Genomic DNA, 19,224 nt, shown 5'->3' with positions numbered 1-19,224 from the left:
TTGCTGTGACAGAAAGTAATTAAAGGGTATAAGTTGTATAAGGACTCGGCTATTTCTAATGCTCTCTTTTTATTCTAAACATCCATTCATGAGTCACATGAGAAAAATGTTACCACGACTCCTTGGGTTTTTTTTTCGCTGACACTTCAGTGCTGATGACCAAGTGCTAAAGCAATGCAGTAAAAAACTGGACCCAATATTACGACACAATCTAATGGAAATCAATAGGAATTCTTCCACTGATTTTTCAATATGTATTGGACAGACAATTTATTTCATGCAGAAACCTGAATAATGGGAACAGAGGTTAACCAATCAGTGGTGCAGTGATAATCTCTTCATACTGAGATGGAATTGTCCCAGTCAGAGTTTCTAACAAAAAAATGAGTTGGCCTCACATTCTTCTCTGGTGACATCCACAATCAGCCAACATTCTGTACATTAAGTGCTGCACATCTTATCTAGCTGATAGAATTTGCTGCAAGAGGCTTGGTTAACCATGTTTGGTTTAGCTTAAGGGCAAGCAAAAATGACAGTCAGCATCAACCACTGAACCTGAAATGTCCCTGCAAAGTTTCACACTTACCCTTCCAGAACTATTATGTGTTCTCTCAGATTTATATCAGAGGTCTGCATCATTACTCTGCTCTAATTGCAGCTTCCTTGCAGAATCTCCTATCTTTTTCCTCTGTTTTACATGGCAAAAAGTCTTTTAAGTTTCAAAGACAAGTTGACCTTGCAAAAAAAATGTGAGAATGCATGGATTTTGTAGCTGATTACTTTGTCAAGAAAATGTGCTGCTTATTTATGCCCCTTGACCTGTTGGGTTAGATTCAGTGCTTGTTATTTCAGCCCTTTTGATTATTTCACCTCAATAGCCAACCACTTTTTTTTTTTTTTTTTTTTTTAATGTGACATTCATATCTATTCTTGCAAAAAGATTGTTCAAAGAGTAGGTATGATCGCGGTCATTCTCTCTCACTTTCTCAGATTAAGGAATGCTCCTGGCAATGAGAAAATGAACATTTGCTCTGAATTTGACAGTTGTAAAGGATGTTTATATCCCAGGGCTTTGTTTATAAGGCTGAAGTGTTTAAAAGAATATTCTCTGCTGCTTCACTCCCTTTCCCAGCTCCACTGCCCTTCTCTCGAGTCTCTCCACCCCCTCAATGTCTTCCTGCAGTGAGGGGCCCAGAACTGGACACAACACTTCAGGTGTGGCCTCACCAGTTCCCAGTACAGGGGGAAAACACTGCTCCTGCTGGCCACACTCTTGCTGATACAGACCAGGATGCCACTGGCCTTCTTGGCCGCCTGGGCACACACTGGCTCATTTTCAGTGCTGTCAACCAGCACCCCCGGGTCCTTTTTTGCTGGGCAGCTTCCCAGCCACTCTGCCCCCAGTCTGTAGTGGTCCTGAGGGTTCTTGTCTAAGAGCAGGACCAGCACTTGGTCTTACTGAACCTCATAGTGTTGGTCTCAGCCCATCTATCCTGCCTCTATAGATCCCTCTGCAGAGCTTCCTGCCCTCCAGCAGATCAACACTCAGCTTGGTGTCATCTGTGATCGAGGGTGCCCTTGATACCCTCATCCAGACCACCAAGAAAGATATTGAACAGGACTGGCCCCAATACTGAGCCCTGGGGGGACAGCACTAGGCACCTACTGGATGTGGCAATGTCCACCACCACTCCGTGGGTTCAGCCATCCAGCCAGTTCTCAACCTGGCCAAGAGTGCACCTCTCCAAGCTGTGGGCTGCAAGTTTTTCCAGAAGAGTGCTGTGGGAGACAGCATTAAAGACTGCACTGAAGTCCAGGCAGACTTTATCCACAGGCTTTCCCTCATGCACTAGGTGGGTCACCTGGTCACAAAGGAGCAGGCTGGTCAGACAGGACATGCCTTTCCTAAAGCCCTGCTGACTGGGTCTGCTTCCTTCATTGTCCTGTGTATGCTCACACTGGAAGCACTTGTGGTCACTCAAGGGGATCTGCTCCGTAACCATCCCTGGCACAGAGATCAGGCTGACAGGCCTGAAGTTTCCTGGATGCTTTCAGCCCTTCTTGTGGATGAATGTGACATTGTCCAACCTCCAGTTGTCTGGGACTTCCCTGTTTAATCAGAACTGATGCTAAATGGAGAATAGTGGCTTGGTGAGCTCTTCCACCAGCTCCCTTGGTGCTTTTGGGAGAATCACATCTGGTTCCATACACTTGTGAGTTTCTAGGTGGCCCAGCATATCACTAATTACTTCCTCCTACATTACAGGGGGTGTGTTTTCTCTCCATCCATGTCTACCAGCTCAGGGGACTGATTACCCTGAGGAAAACTGGTCTTACTGTCAAAGATGCAAAAAAGAAATTAAGCATAACCTCTTCATCCTATATAGCAAGTATTGAAAATGTAGAAAGGCACTACCAAAATGTTTTCTGCCTGTGTGTATGATTTTTTGATTTTCCTAGCTCCTTCACTCAAGGGTAATCTTCCAAGGCACACAGATGTTTTAGCTGATTATCCTTTATCTGCCAGAAGTAGGCTCTCAGTGAGTATTGCTATTTCAGCATGGAGATAGCAGGGAATGATTAGTGATTGGTTTGACACCATTTTCTTTCTGGACAGTATTTTCCATCACCACTTCTTCAATAAGATCAGCAAGGGCAAAGACCAATCAGATGACCATGCAAGCTAAGTACACCTTGGAAAGCATGCTCCTAGGCAGGTTGGCAGAGGAAACATGGGCAGTGCCTTCTATTAGGCAGCTGCTGAAACACAGATACTGAGGCTGGAAAACTACGTTCCACTAGGAGGAACTCAAAGCCATGGAAACTCTTACACTTGATGCTATTGATGTTGAAGGTGAAATTTAGAGCTCCACGTAGTCTGGGTGAACCTTTTTCCTTCTCTGGGCAATTTTTTTGAAAAGCAGTTGTTATCTTATTGAAGCTCAAGGCTTCTGGGACTTTTGGGCTTCTAGGATTGAGCGCCATCCTGAATCCCTTGCGTTCAGACTAACAAAGCCCTGAGTGTTGCTATGCAACATAGGCTGAAGCCCAAAGTTGTTCAGAAAAGTAGGATACGGGCATGTGGTGTTTTACAGAAATCCATAAACTTCCTTGTACAAAGGACATTGTAAGGATGTACTGTAGCTGGCAAGTCAGGCTAATAAAAATAGAAGTTTGCCACCCCACCAGATCAGAGGTTAACATGCTTTCTGTGGAATGCAAAAAATCTTCCAGCAGACGCAAGCAGGAACTTCTGAGGCACCCCTTGCCTCATTGCCTATTTTAGCTGATAACCACCGTGTGCACTCGGCCTGGAGGACACTAAAGAGATGAATCCACACCTAGAACCAAGGCTGGCTCCTGGCAGCCTGATACAGAGAGCGAAAAAAAAGCAAAGTCTTTCAAAGCCTTGAACAAAGACCCAGTCTCCCTGATTTCCAGTGCCGCCAGAGCGTCTCTTCCAGACAGTGTCCACACCTCTGACAGACAAACAAAATGGCAAAGCCTGAGCTGGTGCTGGTCCACAGCCCCGAGGCTACAAGCTGTCCCTACCAGACCAGGGCATCAGTACACCCAAGGGCAAGCACTCCTCAGTGGAAACCTCATGGAGACTGCTGGCTGTACATGTACATGTACATGTCCAGCCTGTACAGTGCTCTGTTAAGCTCTGGATGGACATGCTCCAATTCCTGCGGTAAAGGGTTCAAAAACCAATATGATTTCTGGGGTGTGGCCCCAGGCATTGCTCAGCCACACTGACATAACACAACAATAACATGTAGAGAAATGAAGGAAGTCAAAGAAACATTGTTTGTTATATGAATACTGAAAATACATATTAAAAAATTCCTGTAGATGCAACATTCATGCATTTGTGAAGATCTTTAGCTAAGGAGAAATACAAAGAGAGCAATTAAACTCATAAAAGGGTGAAAACCTTCCAATTAGTGCTCCATAGGCAGCCCTACTGACCATAACAGAGCCAACAGTTAGCCATAATTGAAATACTCACAAAAATCTCCACCTCAGCTGTCTTTAAATTACTGACTGTAACACTACTATAAAATGCTGCTCCTCTAATACAGTGACAGAAACTGATACAAGAAAAGTACAGAAATGAAGAAAGTGGAAAAGGTGATGATGCAGATGTACCAAGTCAACAAAAATGCATTTGAAGGGAAAAACCCTGAAACTTTATGCCTCACTTGACATTAAAAAATAGTAGAAGTATAACTTTCTCTGCTGAGAAATAGTTATTAGAAAGAAATACAAATATGCAAGAGGTAATTTTTTTTTTTGTTGCTTGCTATTTGGGAAGGGAAACATTTTGCCATAGGAGAACAGACTGGTGATCAAGGAGGGGCTAAGCCACTGGGTTAAACCCTGTACTCTTGGGAAGCTGTTCATCTCTTGTAACCCAGAGCTTTGCTGTTACTGTAATGGATAAAATTACATTTACATACTTACCAGGAATGTTGTGAAATCTGTTAATATTTACAGAAAACTCTGTGAGCCCTAAGACAGTCTCATCAATTCCATGTGGCCCATTAAGACAATTAAAATCTCCTCTAATAATTTTAAATAAATGCAAACATTTTGTACCTATTTCACTTGTACTTTCCATGCCCATTTTATTTTTCCCCACAGTGGTTTCCTGTCTACTGCAATAGCACAAAGTCCTGAATCTGCAAATATGTGCAGACAGGTACTTTTTGCACCTGTGATTTGTCCAACTGGGAAGCAGCAGAGCTGCCTGGGCAAGCAATTAGGATGTGTATGAATGCCTGTGGAATCAGACCCTGGATTTTTTTGTAGGGTATTTCCTCACAGGGGCCACTAATGCTGATTTCAAAGGAGTGGAGAATGAGGTCTGGGCTTCATCTGCCATGGCAACAATATACTGCAGATAGGAAATTACAGCTCGTGGGATTCGGATGCAGCGAGTATTTCCCCAAACCAGCAATTCCACCTAGAGAGAGTTGTTCTGCCAAGGCATTACTTGGTCTGCTGTCATTTTCTAGCACAGCCTGTGCTTCTTTTATGACTCTTCACTTGCCAAAAATGAAAAGCAAAAATTTCCATAGCAGCTCTGTTGGCCAAAGAAAACTTTGGGGACGAGAGAAGTTTTTTAGCACTGTCTTTCCATGGGTTTATAGTCCCTCTCCTTACACCTTGCTTGTTTAGAAATTTATGTGCGTCTATAAATATTCTTGCTGGGAGACTGGACTCCAAGGAAAGACTCTTCAGAAGTGATTGCTTCCCAGTAGTTATCAAGAAGGAAAAAATGGATTTGGCTGATCTGTGCTCCTTTCTTTTAAAGCTGTGGAGAGACTGGAGACGCCAGAGAAAGCAGCACGGGTGGTGCTTCCACTGCTGGGGATGGATGTGCTTTCTTACCTCAGTGAGTGTCTGTGGCTCTCACAGGCATGAATGCTTCCTATAGAATAGGATACCCTTTTACAAATGGTCTGGCCCCCAAAAATACCTACTGGGCTACTAAAGGCAATAGACTAATGTGCATATACCATGTGATGGTACAAGTGCAAAAAAAATTTAAAAAACAAAGCTTACCCTGAAAGTAAGAACTGAAATCCAAACCTCTCAAAGCCAAGTGTAGGCAGGACTGTTACACCAGAGATTATTTCTAAGCACCAGACACAGCACAGAATGTGACACCATTAAAAAGCTTTCAAAGGTGTGTTCAAAAGAAAACCATTATAATTCTTAGCCTGCCCATGTGATAATCCTTTTCAATGAAGAAAAACAATCTCAAGTAACCACATATCTCTTCTTCCCACCCAATGCTCCTGGTTCTGGGAAAAAGGGACAGGCAGAGGGTCCCTTCTTCCATTATTACTCTCTCTTACCTCAGCCTGGGCCATTTTAGGAGTTACAGCTAGCGATCCATGCTACTGTTTCCCAATCTCATCTTTGCCCAGGGCCAAACTGGTGGGGGAAGTTAAACATAAACACCCTGTTCACATACACAGGTGTGTGGACACACCTCTTGGGGTAGGATCTGCTTTTGGGGTAAGAGGCAGGGAAGATGTCTTTGTGAGTACCCCATGGTATCCCAAAGTTTTAGGTTTAGAATATAGATGCAGGACACCAGAAACTCTCCTGAGAAAACAAGAACTGCTTTTCCAGCCTTCACATCCAGTTCTCCATTGCATGCTACTATTTCAAATTAAAAAAAAAAAATCTTCTGATCTTCATTTGAAAGTATATTTCCCCCTTGCTCCACTCTCAAACAAAAGATGAATCAAACACTGAAAACTTGGAAGTTTTCCCCACTGCATGTTTATGCACACAGTGTTTTTGGAAAATCACTGAAGATTCACAGATTCCTGACTAATAAATATTTCCAAATTAATTCAAATTAACTGGCTGTATTTGGACAAGGATTCATATCAGCAAGTACATCCTCACGTATGTGGATATGGGGGAACTTCATGTCGATAGTACCATTCTCAGAATCATTCTCCATAGGTGTTCAGAAAACAGAATTTCCAGGCAAATATGTTAAAATGCTGACTAGTAATAGCATTCTTGAATAGATAAGAGAGTGAGCAGAGCTGAAAGCTTCAGCCTGCAGCTCACCCAGTGGGTATTTGCTTAAAATGGAGGCTGTCCTGTCTACAGGAAGATCTGAGTATGTTACATTTAAGGACACAGCATTATTTAGTTAGTCCAGGCAAAGAGGGAGGCTCAGCAAACTCAATATACTTATGAAAAGCAAGAATTCGTTCAGCTGAGTTGGGTTGGAGGCTGTTTTCATTTCACTCAGACACATATCTCCCTCTGCATATAATAACAGTCTGTAAATTCTCCTCTAGCTACCCAGGAGCAAGTGATTGTAGGTGTCTTGATAAGGTAATGGGAGATAAAAAGCATCCCTACCTCCCAGGCTGAGCTCCTGAAAGACTTAAGGATAGTTGGAGGAAAACATTGAGCAAAAGTAAACAAACCACAAGCTTTTCTGACCCTAGACCCTCAAGTTCAAAGAAATTACACCTAAATAAAAGGCAGAAACTGGGCTCGTTATTATAATATATGCGAGACAATTAGAAGAAATAATTTCAGTACTCTTACATGAAATCCATGCTTGGTCTGACCTATAATTTGAAATAAGCTTGGTTTTAATGACTTAAATTTCACTGCTAATAAGAGCAGCCCAATCAAGCTACAGGCAAAGTGTGTGAAATAATTTACAGATTTTGTCTGAAAAGGTCAAGGTCTTAAACAAAGAAAAGTGGCTTTTCCTACTAGAGTGCTTGCCCCTCACTGTGCAAAACTAATAGACTGCTATGAAAAATAATACCTGTCTTTTGTGCTGAAACTATCTTGTTTACTGAACTCACACACACACACACACACTCATTCCCAATCAGCTGCTGCTGCCAAAATGAACAACACATGGCTGAGAGAGGTCCCCATTGCCAGAGGGTGAGAATGAACACAGTTCTTTCCACCGAAGTTAATGAAGCTATGACAATTTAAATTAACTGTGAGCCTACCCAAATTATCTGTTAACTTGCCTGCACAAGGACTTGGGAAAGTTAAGCAGAACTAACTAAACTGCCAGCAAGAGAGGAGAGAGTGAGGCATGTTGAACACTGCATGGGTTTCTTTGGCTCCTCAGTTGGGTGTCTCACAGGTTTGCTTATTTTTCTTTGGCATATAACTCTGCTTGGCTCTGCAGGACCCCCTCCTGCACACAAACTGCTGGCACTTAGAGCAGCTCTCCCTTTGGGACGTATATTCTTACTTAGCATCTTTCCTCTGGGCAGCTCTTTTCCTGTTTTTGTGGCATTCCTCATCTACTCCTGTCACCCTTGTTAAACTCTCACACAAGCAGTGTTTCCAGTGACATGTCAGCCTGATGAGACCCCCTCAGCACCTGCAAAGAAAATCCTGGAGGTGCACAGTAGACTTGCTCCTGCTGGCTTATCAGGTGACACATAAAATTTGTGATACTCTTCCAGAGGAATGTGATTTGCAGCTTTTAAAGACACATCCCATTAGGGATCTCTTCTCCAGAAATCATCTCAGAAATGTATCTGGGATTATCAAGTATTTGAGAAGCATTTTTTAAATTTTATTTTTAATTTAAGAGGCATGGCCTGGGATATTGAAGGAATAATGAGCTTTACTCTTCAAGACTGCAATGCTGATATGAATTTACTAAGTGTCTGATCTAGCAAATTACTAGCTCAAATTCCCAAGATGCCATTTATAAACCTGACTGAGGAGCTGAAAGCACAACTGCATAGACTAATACAGGGATAACAGATGAACTGTCCTGGCTTGGTAGCTTTTACAGTACAACTGTACAGTACAATTGTACCCTGCTGGGTCAGAGCATGAGTGGCACATGCCCTTTTCTGCATCCTTCTCTTCATAAATACCCTGAGCTCCCTGTGTGAGGGATGGGAAGGCAGCTCATTGAAGCTGAGGCTGAACCACATAAGCACTTTAATGTCACTCAAACTCTTGAAAGCATTTCCCTAGAGCTCTGCTCTCCCAGACAGCAGTAGTCATCTTTGAGTGATACTCAATAGAAGTCCCTGTGCCAAAGTGTCCCTGCATGGGATGAGAGATGGAGTTAATACATTTTAATATTAGACACGAGAAGGCAACAAAGTCGGAAATACAGGGTTTTACTTCTGCAGAGTGAAAACTGATGAGTTGTGAGAAACTGTTGTAAGGGGAGTAAATGAAGGTAGGAAATCATCCATACTGTTGAAGTGTTTAGCCTAACATAACATTGAGAGCAAAGGAAATTAACTGCTGCATGACACCAGTGAATTCATGACTCCTCAAATCTGCTTAGTGATTCATGTTCTTGTTGGAGAAGTAAAAGATAGACCTCCATCCTACTTTGCAATATCCCCTAGGCTTACCAGTTTCTCCATTTTTACCACATTTTAGTTTAAAACTACTAATTTAAGATCTTAGTAGGGCTTTTCTTTCCTGCTGTGCCTCAACACTAAGTTTGGTACTCACCAGATCCCATCTCATGAATAACATTACTGTCAAGCTCTCCTGGGTTTTTAACTATATTCATGATTCGAATGGGGAGACACACAAGATGAAGACACCATATTTGGGACAAGAAATGTAACTCCTACAAATGACTACTTTAGTCTTCCAAACACTTTAGAAAAAACGTTTATTATTATCTCATTCAGTAGGCATGTTTTGATTCTTTGTAGGAACTGAACCAGAACATATCTAAAATATCTAACAGAGAGGCTTTATTTCAGGACATGGAGCTCATCAGCCCAGGAGCCCATTTTGCTTGGTTTCAGGTGTATGGGGATGTGACACTGGCTGGTTTGTGCATGTGTGTGTGTGTGTGTGTGTGTAAGAGACTGCTGGAAAAACCAGAATTTATACATTCATACTCTCTGTAGCTGACACCAGTGAAGGGCATCACCTTGGTACCCTCCCAATGCTGCATGAAAACAAAATCAAGCCTTGGCTTTCACTGTTTTCCTGCAAAAACCTCAGTGACTGAGCAAGTCATTATATTTTAAGCGAATGCACTTTCATTTCAAAGATATATTTTATAAATACATACATATATATATATGTGTGTGTGTATATATATATATATATATCTATATCTATATATATATATATATATACAGACAACTATCCAGCTTCAGACTTGGCCATACCTCTCTCATACATGCATCAAGCTGCAGACCCTGTAAGTAAGGTGAGAGCCATGTGCAGGTATTTATTTATAGCGTCAGGAGCAAGCCAGCAGAGTACTGCACTGCAAAGCAGCTTCCATTGTGTGCAGTATAACTCCTTGTGTTCAAAAGCTCCTGAAGGTTTAGAAATGGAATGCTTCTGTAAAGAAAAATATTTGGTCATTTACACCAGCCAAGGATCTTTCTTGCTGAGTTTATTACCCTTTTGTGTAATTTTCTTCTGTTTCTTTCTCTTCCTCTCTTATGATCTAACTATTTCTTTTTATCCTCCCAATTAAAATGTCAAATACAGAATCCAGCCTAAGCATTGGACCACTGCACTGATACACAGACAGCAATCTTACAGCAACTCTGCTGCTTTCTGTTTCAAAGTAGGAACTGATCATAAATTCAGGAAGAGAAGAATGTAACCCTAACAGACGCAAAGCTGGTTTGAATTAAAAACTAAAATAATTAAAAAGGCTTTAGTCAGCATGTAATATGTTCTCAATATACTCTGCTTTGAAAATATTCTCATCTCATTCCCCAAAAAATGTGGGTTTATTGATTAACTGTGTGATTAACCACCACAACACAGAGACTTCAAAGCTTCCTGGGTCTTCATTTCATTAGTTTATTTATCCTCTTACACCTTGTCTTTCTCAGGTTAAGGTCAGCCCATCAGTATAAACACCCAAGCAAGAAGTGTAGCTGTTTGCAGGTTTCAGTGTAATTTCAACTCTAGGTGTGAAAGAATAATAAAAAAAAAAAGAAATCCTAATTGCAGCTGTCAATAACAGTATTGCAGCTACAATTCACATCATTTGCAGCTTCTGTCGCTGGAAAGCACATCTGACTCACTCAGTACATAACACAGGACTTGCTATTTCTAGGCAGCTGATGTTTTAGTGCTCAGACATCTACTCAGCCTTGACTTGATAGTCTAAAGTAAATATCCTTGAGCAATTGCACAAAAACACCTATGCAGCAAGCAAGTAAAAACCCTGGTGTTTATAGTTTGCAGATGCTTGGGAGAAAACACTCTATATAACACACCTCTAAACTGCTCTGACAATGGCTAAACTGTCTCCTAGAATCATGGAATCATTATGGCTGGAAAAGAACTCCTGGATAATTGAGTCCAACCATGAAGCCAGAACCACCTTGTTCACCACTAAACCATGTCCTCAAGTGCCACATCCACAACACTTATTGGGATGGTGATTCCACTACTTCCCTGGGCAGCCTATTCCAATGCCTGATGACCCTTTCAGGGAAGAAATTTTTCCTAATATTTAACCTAAACTGCTCCTGGAACAACCTGAGGCCGTTTCCTCTTATCCTGTTACTTGGTGCTATTCAAATGTTTCTGGTTAAAGTGGTTTGTTAAATTTTAAGAAGGATCCCTTCTGAGAATGTTATTTTTGTCTGCATTACTATCTCAAAGAAAAACCTCTAATGAATAAATTAAATCCTATTGAATATTGATGATGGATTACAAAACTTGACACTGGATTTTAAGGCTGGAATAGATCTTCAAGGAGTAAACTACCTGCAGTTACAACTGAGTCACTCCTTCCCCTCTTCCCCCAAGACAATGAATTGTTCATACTTGACACAGATGAGCCTACATTTCCCATTTGAACTGCTGGCCTCTGGTTTCTAGCAGACTGACTCCAAATTCATAAGTCAGAGCCACCTCTCAGGCATTTTGGTCAATAAAAAAATATCAAAAATTCTTCTATCCAGGCAAAGATTATAAAGCAAAACAGCTAATAACCACAGCTTCCCCTGTAAACACTCAGAACATGCCAGCTGCAGAGGGCTTGGAAATCTGCAAAAAGCAATGTACTAACCAAGCTGTAATTATCCTCTCACGAGATTTTGGCCTGTAAGTGAAAAAGTAGATGTGGCAGAATTAGAGTGATGAAAGCCCGTGGATTCTGATCCCTTCTCTGTTTCCACAAGGTAAGTACAAAATGAAATCACCATAAGAGGCTACCAGCCTTCCCTTTGCAACACCCTTACTAGAGCAGATGCTAATCCAGCCAGGATCAAACTCCTGTCTCAAGCACCACAATGCAGAGCTCGTGTTTCCTTTGGAGCCTAAGCTCTCTCTGTTGGGAAGCCAATCACAAAGAAATCCCTCACGGCAGCACATGTTTGGGAGCAACCCTCAAACACTAAAAAATAATAACAATTAAAAAAATTAAAAAAAAAGCAATGGCAAGGAGGTAATTTTTAGTGAGGGCCCTATTTTTACATTCATCATGGGTTTTCCTACCAAAAAAACTGCCACGTGCCAGTGTCCCAACTTCAGACACAGCTGTAGTGAAATACAAACATGCAGCAGAGGGAGAAGTGCTTGAGGCTGATCAGGCTCCTGTTCTCACTCTAAAGCATTCACCAGCATGCTATTCAACATTTTAAAGGAACTAGGGAAGGCCTCTAAGATAACTTAGGAAAGTTATCAAGATCACATAATGGAAGGTGAAGAAGTGTACTGGAGAAACCTCTCTCCTTTATATTAAATAAAAACAGACTGCATCCAGACTCCCAGAATGAGCTCTTAAGTGAAAAAAGTACCTTGCAGGAGCTGTACATGGCAACAAGTATCTGCTTGTGTCCTGTGTAGGGTTCTTAAGACACCATGGCCTTCTGTGCTTAAGCTGGTATACCAATTTAAAAACCCTTTTCACTCATTGAGACTTTTTGAGAAAACATAAAGCAAGATTTTTCTGCGACCTGCAGAGTGCACCTGCAGTGTCATCTGGAGCAGTAAAACCTATTTTAGTCACCTGAATCACCCCACTGGGCACTCACTGGAGAGATGCAGAGGAAAGCACTTTTCAAGAGTTCCCCTTTGATCCTGAAGGAAAAATCTAAGATTTATTTGTCACTTGATAGCTCTTCAGCTAATGTATCTGGCTTTGGTAATGCTAAGGTTTGGTATATTCAAAGCTACTCTAGGCAGTTTTCAAATTTTTAAGGCATGCTGAAATCAGTCCCAGGGCTGTACTAATGGAATGGGACCTGAATTACTTCCTGAGAAACCAGAAGCTGGTTTATTTTGAGAAAGTGAGAAGAGAGTCAAGTTGAGAGATTCTAACTCTAGTATTTTTACAGTGCTGGCAGAAGAAAGGATTTGTTTGCTGTTTTCAGTCACACTAATGTTGTATTATGCCTGTTTCAGAGAATAACACTTGTGCTAAGAACACACAAATTAGCATCCTCAACAAACTCTCGAGAAGTTAACAAGGAGAGAACAAATCCCATTTTACTAACAGGTGCTTTTCAGTGATACTCTACTTCTTTGCAGAAATAATTAAAAAATGCTTTTGCTTAATCCCTAGAAGGCAGACCTTAACTGTGTAATCTAAAGAAACAATCAAAGCAAAATTAAACAAAATTAACCGTGTACGCCTCAAGCACAGTTCACTCAGGATTTAGATGACCTAAATCACAGATGGATTAGTTTCTCCTCTAGTTGTGAGAATGATTTAAACTTTTACTGACCTTCTGTGGTTAATTCAGACATTTCTCTCAAGTTTTCAACAGAGTCTGTTTAGCCAGTGAGCATAACAACTCTTCTGAACAAAACTAAACTTCAGCCCTAGGAAAACTGTGGCATAATAACCATGGGATATACGGTGGTGTGTAACTAACTAGGGACACATTATTCTTCATTGTATCTCTGTTCAAACTTGCCACTCCACTTATAAATCAAAGGCTTTATCCAGGACTACTCCTTTTGGTTTTGCTTTAGGTTGTAACCATGCCAGATGTCTGTGGGGGCATTGGCAAAGGGTGATATAAATTGCCTTAAAACTATTGAAATGAAAACAATCACTTGCAGTTACATACTTGCCATTGTGCAACCTCGTTTGCTTGCCTGTGCTACTGACACAGAAAACAGCTGCCACACACTATTGCTCACGTTACTTTTATGAAAAATAACGAGAAACTTTAAGATAGACAAAACCCCTCCTCTATCTTCACATTGTTCACTCTCTCTCCAACCACAGCCACGCTGCTCCTCTGGTGGAGGAGGATCCCTTCCTGAATGTATGAGACTCCTTTCTGCAATGCCTTTGAGATTTCAAAGGGAAAACATTAAGTTGCTTCTTGGCAAACAAGCACAAACCTTTGGAAAGCTCCCGCAGTACAAACAAACACTCATCATCCAGTTGTTTTGGGCAGACAAGTTGCTCTGCACGTTCCGACAACGCTAAAGCAAAGCCGTAAAGAAAGCTCAGACCTTACGCTTCAAATTACTGTCACAGCACCAAGGATGCTTGTTTCAAATTTAGCCTGAGCTTTGCGTTATAGCTTGCAAAATCCTTTCTTAACAGAGATCTTACAGTGAGCACGATCAGAGGAAGGGAGAGGAGCTTCAAGGTGTAATTAAGTGAGGGTCGGAGGAAGGGCTCTGCTCTGTGAACAGCTGGCCTGGAGTCTCCCAAGTGGCTCCCTGCAAACCTGACCTTTGGCTTGCCGAGCAGCAGCTCCTTTGGAGAGCCAGCCACAAGGCTGCAGCTCCCAGCCGCTCCCTTTCCCTACTTACAGCTCGGTGGTGTTGGCAGGGATGTCCCGGGGAGCCTGGAGCACCTGGCTTTCCTGACAGATGAAGACCCTGCCCAGGCAGCGGCAGGCGTGGTGCTGGCATCCCAGGCAGCCCGCCAGGAACAGCAGCAAGCAGGCAAGGGCTGGAGACATCTCTGCCTTCACATCTGTGCCTGTCTCCTTTATCTCAAAGGCAAGAACGCAGAGACCTCCCAGGCCAACTCCCTGGATGGAAGATCCGCCCCAAAAGCTGGGACAAACCATGTGGCTCTTAGGGGATGACTTCTCAGCAAGTTTCACTTCATGACCCCAGATTCTTTTTGGAGTTGGAGTGGGGATAGAGATGAGCAATGCTGATTTTTCATGACACAAGTATTTTTTATTTCAAGTGGTGTTGAAATCAGGGGGCCCAGCTGTACTAACCAGGGCTCTTTTAATATTCTGGGAAAAGGTTCTTCTTTCTCAGCTACACTATTTTTCATGTCTTGCTTGGTGAGACCAAGGGACAACAAAGCATTTTTACTTTCTACAGCCCAGACACTTTTTGTCCCTGAAGGAGAAGCACTCTATTTATAGCACTATTTATGTTCCCATAGATCCAAGGGCCCCAGCTTTTGTTAAGCTTCTAGGAAAATGTAAGGTGTTATTATTTTATATAGTCTACTTCATGGGGTAAAAGCTCTACAGACCTGAAGCCAGAGCTAAATAACGCCTCTTTTTTCACAACTGTGGTTATTTTTCATGCAGTTGCTGATTCATCTCCTTTTTTTCTTTGACACTTTTATTGGAACCTGAACAGAAGAAAAGCACAATCCAAATTGTCCCTGTGGACTGGTAAACTAATTTCATCATCTGGAACAGAAATCCCAGAAATATTGCCAAATGACTATTTGTGACACAACAGGAGGAAAACAGCTTTAAGAATATCATTAGAAGGCTTGGATGTTGAATCTTGTCTTTTAGTCCCTATATTTTTGGTTTATTTTTTTGAGTGAGCTAAACTATCACTCTACAAATATTAATCCTTGAGGAAGGGGCCCTGTGAACTCTTTGCTGTGACTGAGCCAAGGCCATTGCCAGGGCTTCTCTACAAGACACCTGTAGAGAAATGAGGTGAAATGAGCATTTTGACATAAAGGTGCTTGTGGGTTTTTCTTGTTTTGTTTTGGTTTTTCATTTTATTGTGTATTTTGTTTGTTTGTTTTTCATTCAAACTGTAAATAGCTGTTTCAGACACACAGAGCTCATAAATCATGTGCATTTTAAATAAGTGAGGGAGACATGGGTAATTCTGCTGAACCTGACTAACTTAATCCTTCCCATTGCTTGGAATGTTTTCTTAATCTTGTTAAAACTGCCGTTAGCGTGTTTGTCATATTTTTTTTAATTGTTGTTTTTTCTTTTATAATCAAGAAGCATTAACAAATGTAATGAGACAAAAGACAGCATCTTTTCTCTGAATTGTGTTGACCAAAAGTTTCCATCATTCTCACTTTTGAAACAAGCCTCATAATATGGATGCTTCTTCAGGGAACTAATTAAGATTTTTTAAACAATTACAATAATTCTTAAACTTAAGAGTAATCCAAATTGTACCAAATATTTGTTATTTTTTCACCCAGTCATTTAAGCCTACACAAGATGAGAAATTATATTCACATAGAAAAAAAGGTAAGGAAAGATCATGACAACCTTTCTCTAACAGTGGTAGATTTATAATGAGTTGTAAGAGTATTCTTTTAGTTGTATGTGTAAAACAGAGTCCATTTTTCTAAGTTTCAGGAGAATGACAGTGACTGCCAGAAAAAAAGAATTTCTGAAACCTTAGTGACTTTTTCCTTATCTCTCTCTCTTCCCTTTCCTTTGAAAGGTCTTCAGCCTGCAAGGTCTTCTGAAATGAGTGAAACCTTCAGTCACCTTCATCCTCAATGGGATGAAAAACCGCAGAATTGCACCCTATGATCAAAAAAAATCCTATTTAGTTAAATTTTTGCTGTAGCCCACTGAAAGTTGGAATAACGACACACTTCAGGATTTAAACAAATTCCAGGAAGACAAATCATTTGAGGCTTTTGGGGTTTTGTGTTTTCAATACAAAGTCTTTAGCTCCTGCAGTCGTAGAGTAAAAGCAGGCTGAAAAAATCTCCGAAATATGAAATGTGAAGTTTGAGGAATATAAGGGGCACAGGAATATTTGGATACAGAGGAATTTAAGATGTATCTCTTCATACTGAAATACATCAGTATAAATGGTCATATTATACTGATGAAATGGATAGTAATATTTATGATATAAATGGTAAAAAGTGGTAACATTCTCTGAATGTCAAAAGAATTTTCACAGATATGAAGACATTGCAATTTGATTAACTTTGGGTTTCATATGTCAAACCACGAAAGTTGTTTCAGATGATTGCAATAATTCCTCTATGTGCAAAAGTCAGGAGATCAAAAATATCACAAGGATTACAAAGTGTTTTTCCAATTATTAGTGGAAACCAAAACTACAATAAGTATGTTTTATTTTAATAAAACTAGTAAAGCAGAGGTATTTTAAAACATCAGGTCAGGTTCAGTACCAAATCATGAACATAATGAACAAAAATTGGAGGGATGTTGTGTCTTTTCCATTTTTGTCCTGTTAGGCCATTTTATCAGTACAGTACATTGCTCCATTTTCACTTACATCAGTAAAGAATGAGATGACAATTATTAAGTAATATAAACCCCTTACCAGACTGCAAGATTCTCTTATAATACCACGGAGATAAGACTTTGATGGAAATATGCAAGTATCATTACATCCAATAAAATCAGGCTAGTATGCTAAACAGAACTGACATTTCACTCATATTGGAATAAGCACTAAATCAGGACCACACTAAAACTCCCTGAGGGTACATGAAGATTCAGAAGGATCTCTTGAGTTGTTTTAAACATATGATCCTAGCTCTTAAAGAATAGATTCTGGTGTCTGTTAATGTTTTGAACCGGGAAAATCTGTCCTATTTCTGCACATGACTGTCAAATGGCACACAGCCACATCTGCACAATCCCCTGCATGGATTAATCAGCTGGTGATCCTGTCACTCCCAGTTCAGGAGCACAGTTATCTCCTCTTGGGAAGAAAATTCTTATAAAAGAGGGGGGAAAAAACTTCCTGGTATCCTTCTGTGGAATTTGCACTCCCAAGTCTTTCCTGAGTGCCAGATTGGAGCTATGACCATGCCTGAAAACCCACAGGACCTGTTGCAGGGGACCACCATCAGAGCATCTTGTGCTAGGAGTAAGGATGCACTGCCATTGAGATTTATGCTGTTAAATGTGTAAATGCAGAGATGATGGTGCTTTCAGATATTTATGAGAGCCTTATCTTTGCATCCAATTGCAGAAGAACTATGCTCCAGCTGGCAAATTGGTCTTGAGAGTGTAAACTGTTTTCCTGAGTAAGAAAACAGAAATTTCCCCAAATTGAAGCACTGTAGCAACAGAGATGCAATTAAGTGAATTATGACAGATATTCAATGATGATGTTACAGATTATGAAATTAGATGATGTCTGGGACAAATAGTTAATTCAAGGTTATATAGTCAACAGGGGATCTTTTTGGGGATGGTGGTAAAGGAGTTTGTTTGATAGGACTGGCCTCTAGAGTCAGCACTGGCCTCTAAAATTAGCTCAGGTTGAATTTTGCAAGGAGAATTTTGGTTGAATTTTGCAAGAGGCAGCAAGGGGATCTGCAGACTCCATCCTCTGACCAAGCAGCAGTGCCTGTCCTGGGCTATGCTGTCTGACCTGGGTCGATGAGGTTACAGTGGGAAATAAAAGGAGGCATCCCAACTCTCTCTCTCTTGCCCTCAATAAACTTGCTTCAAACACAGCTCTGAGCTCCTTCACCACAGCGTGGATGTGGCCAGGTCAGCACCTAAATCCAGCTGTTGAATGTGTGAGAGCAGCTCTTTTCCTTAAGGCAGGAAGGTCACCAGGTGCTGGAGTGCATCCAGCTACAGGCAAGCAAGCTCACAGCAGCGTCTGCTTGTGTTTCTCTCCTCTGAAACACAGCATGACAGCCAATTAAGTAAATACTGTTTCTACTGATGTTTCCCAGCCTCAAAACAGTGTTTAATTACTGAATGCCTCTTTATCAGTGGCTTTGCTTAACAATAAGCATTCTCTAAAAATGTGTAGGGAAATCAATCACCTGCATGAACAGATGACATAAAAAACACATCCAAAAGAGGTTTATCCTTTCAGAGTGGCTATTTCCCTCTCTTTAGATGATTTCCAGCACATAGTTTCTCCCTGTGGCTTTACAAGCAGCAATAGCCTCTATTGTCCTGACTGCCATGCTATGTGAAGAAAAAGGTGTTTTCTATCCAGAAAAGCTGGCAATGTGAGGTGGAGCAGATCCTAAAAGGAAATTAGAGGAAATGACTGAAAAGGACTTTGACACATCACTGATTTACCTTTTGTGAATGACCAACATGGGTCTTAAATCAGCAGATCATTGAGGCAAACAGATCATAGACCTGACAAAAATATAATATTTTAGGTGCTTTCCAGAAATAGCTGTTCTGAACAGAATATTTTTAGCTTCACCTTTTTCTACGGATGGGGATTATTTTTAAATAAATTTGAATGGACAGGCTTTATCTGTGCCCTTGGTGTCGAGAACATAAAGGGATAAAGTAGACTAATGAAAGCAGTATTATTGCTCTCTCAGTTCCTTCAGCCATCTGCTCGAGTGAAACCTCAACTCCAAAACGGAGTGAAGCTGAGACAGTAAATCAGCCACCAGAGGGAGTGCATTGACTCGGGAATAGAACACACACGTGTAAAGGAAAGGATTAGAAACTGCATGGAATTATGCTCATGCCGATTTCTTGTGGCTGACTCTTGGCTTCACACCTTGGCTGTGATGAGTTGCTCTCTTATTAAAGTACATCCCTGCAGAAACCA

At 41.0% G+C, this 19,224-nt stretch overlaps 1 protein-coding gene across 2 annotated transcripts in view; it reads right to left on the bottom strand.

Annotated features, from left to right (window-relative positions):
* Positions 1-14,444, bottom strand: part of FSHR (follicle stimulating hormone receptor) — a 78,602-nt gene extending 64,158 nt beyond the window's left edge. Inside the window, exon 1 of one of the 2 annotated variants that reach the window (XM_005523257.3) lies at positions 14,266-14,444. In XM_005523257.3, coding sequence (XP_005523314.2) covers positions 14,266-14,417 — 152 coding nt within the window. In that variant the 5' untranslated portion in view covers positions 14,418-14,444. The remainder of the gene's footprint in view (positions 1-14,265) is intronic. The other variant, XM_088052850.1, reaches the window with a different exon arrangement.
* Between the last annotated feature and the right edge of the window lie 4,780 nt (positions 14,445-19,224).

The sequence above is a fragment of the Pseudopodoces humilis genome, chromosome 3 (genome assembly GCF_049639895.1).
Source record: "Pseudopodoces humilis isolate 2021_Gansu_Grassland_sample_001 chromosome 3, ASM4963989v1, whole genome shotgun sequence".
Classification (NCBI taxonomy): Eukaryota; Metazoa; Chordata; class Aves; order Passeriformes; family Paridae; genus Pseudopodoces; species Pseudopodoces humilis.
The sequence above is the reverse complement of the archived record's forward strand: the minus strand, read 5'-3'. Positions and strand labels throughout refer to the sequence as shown.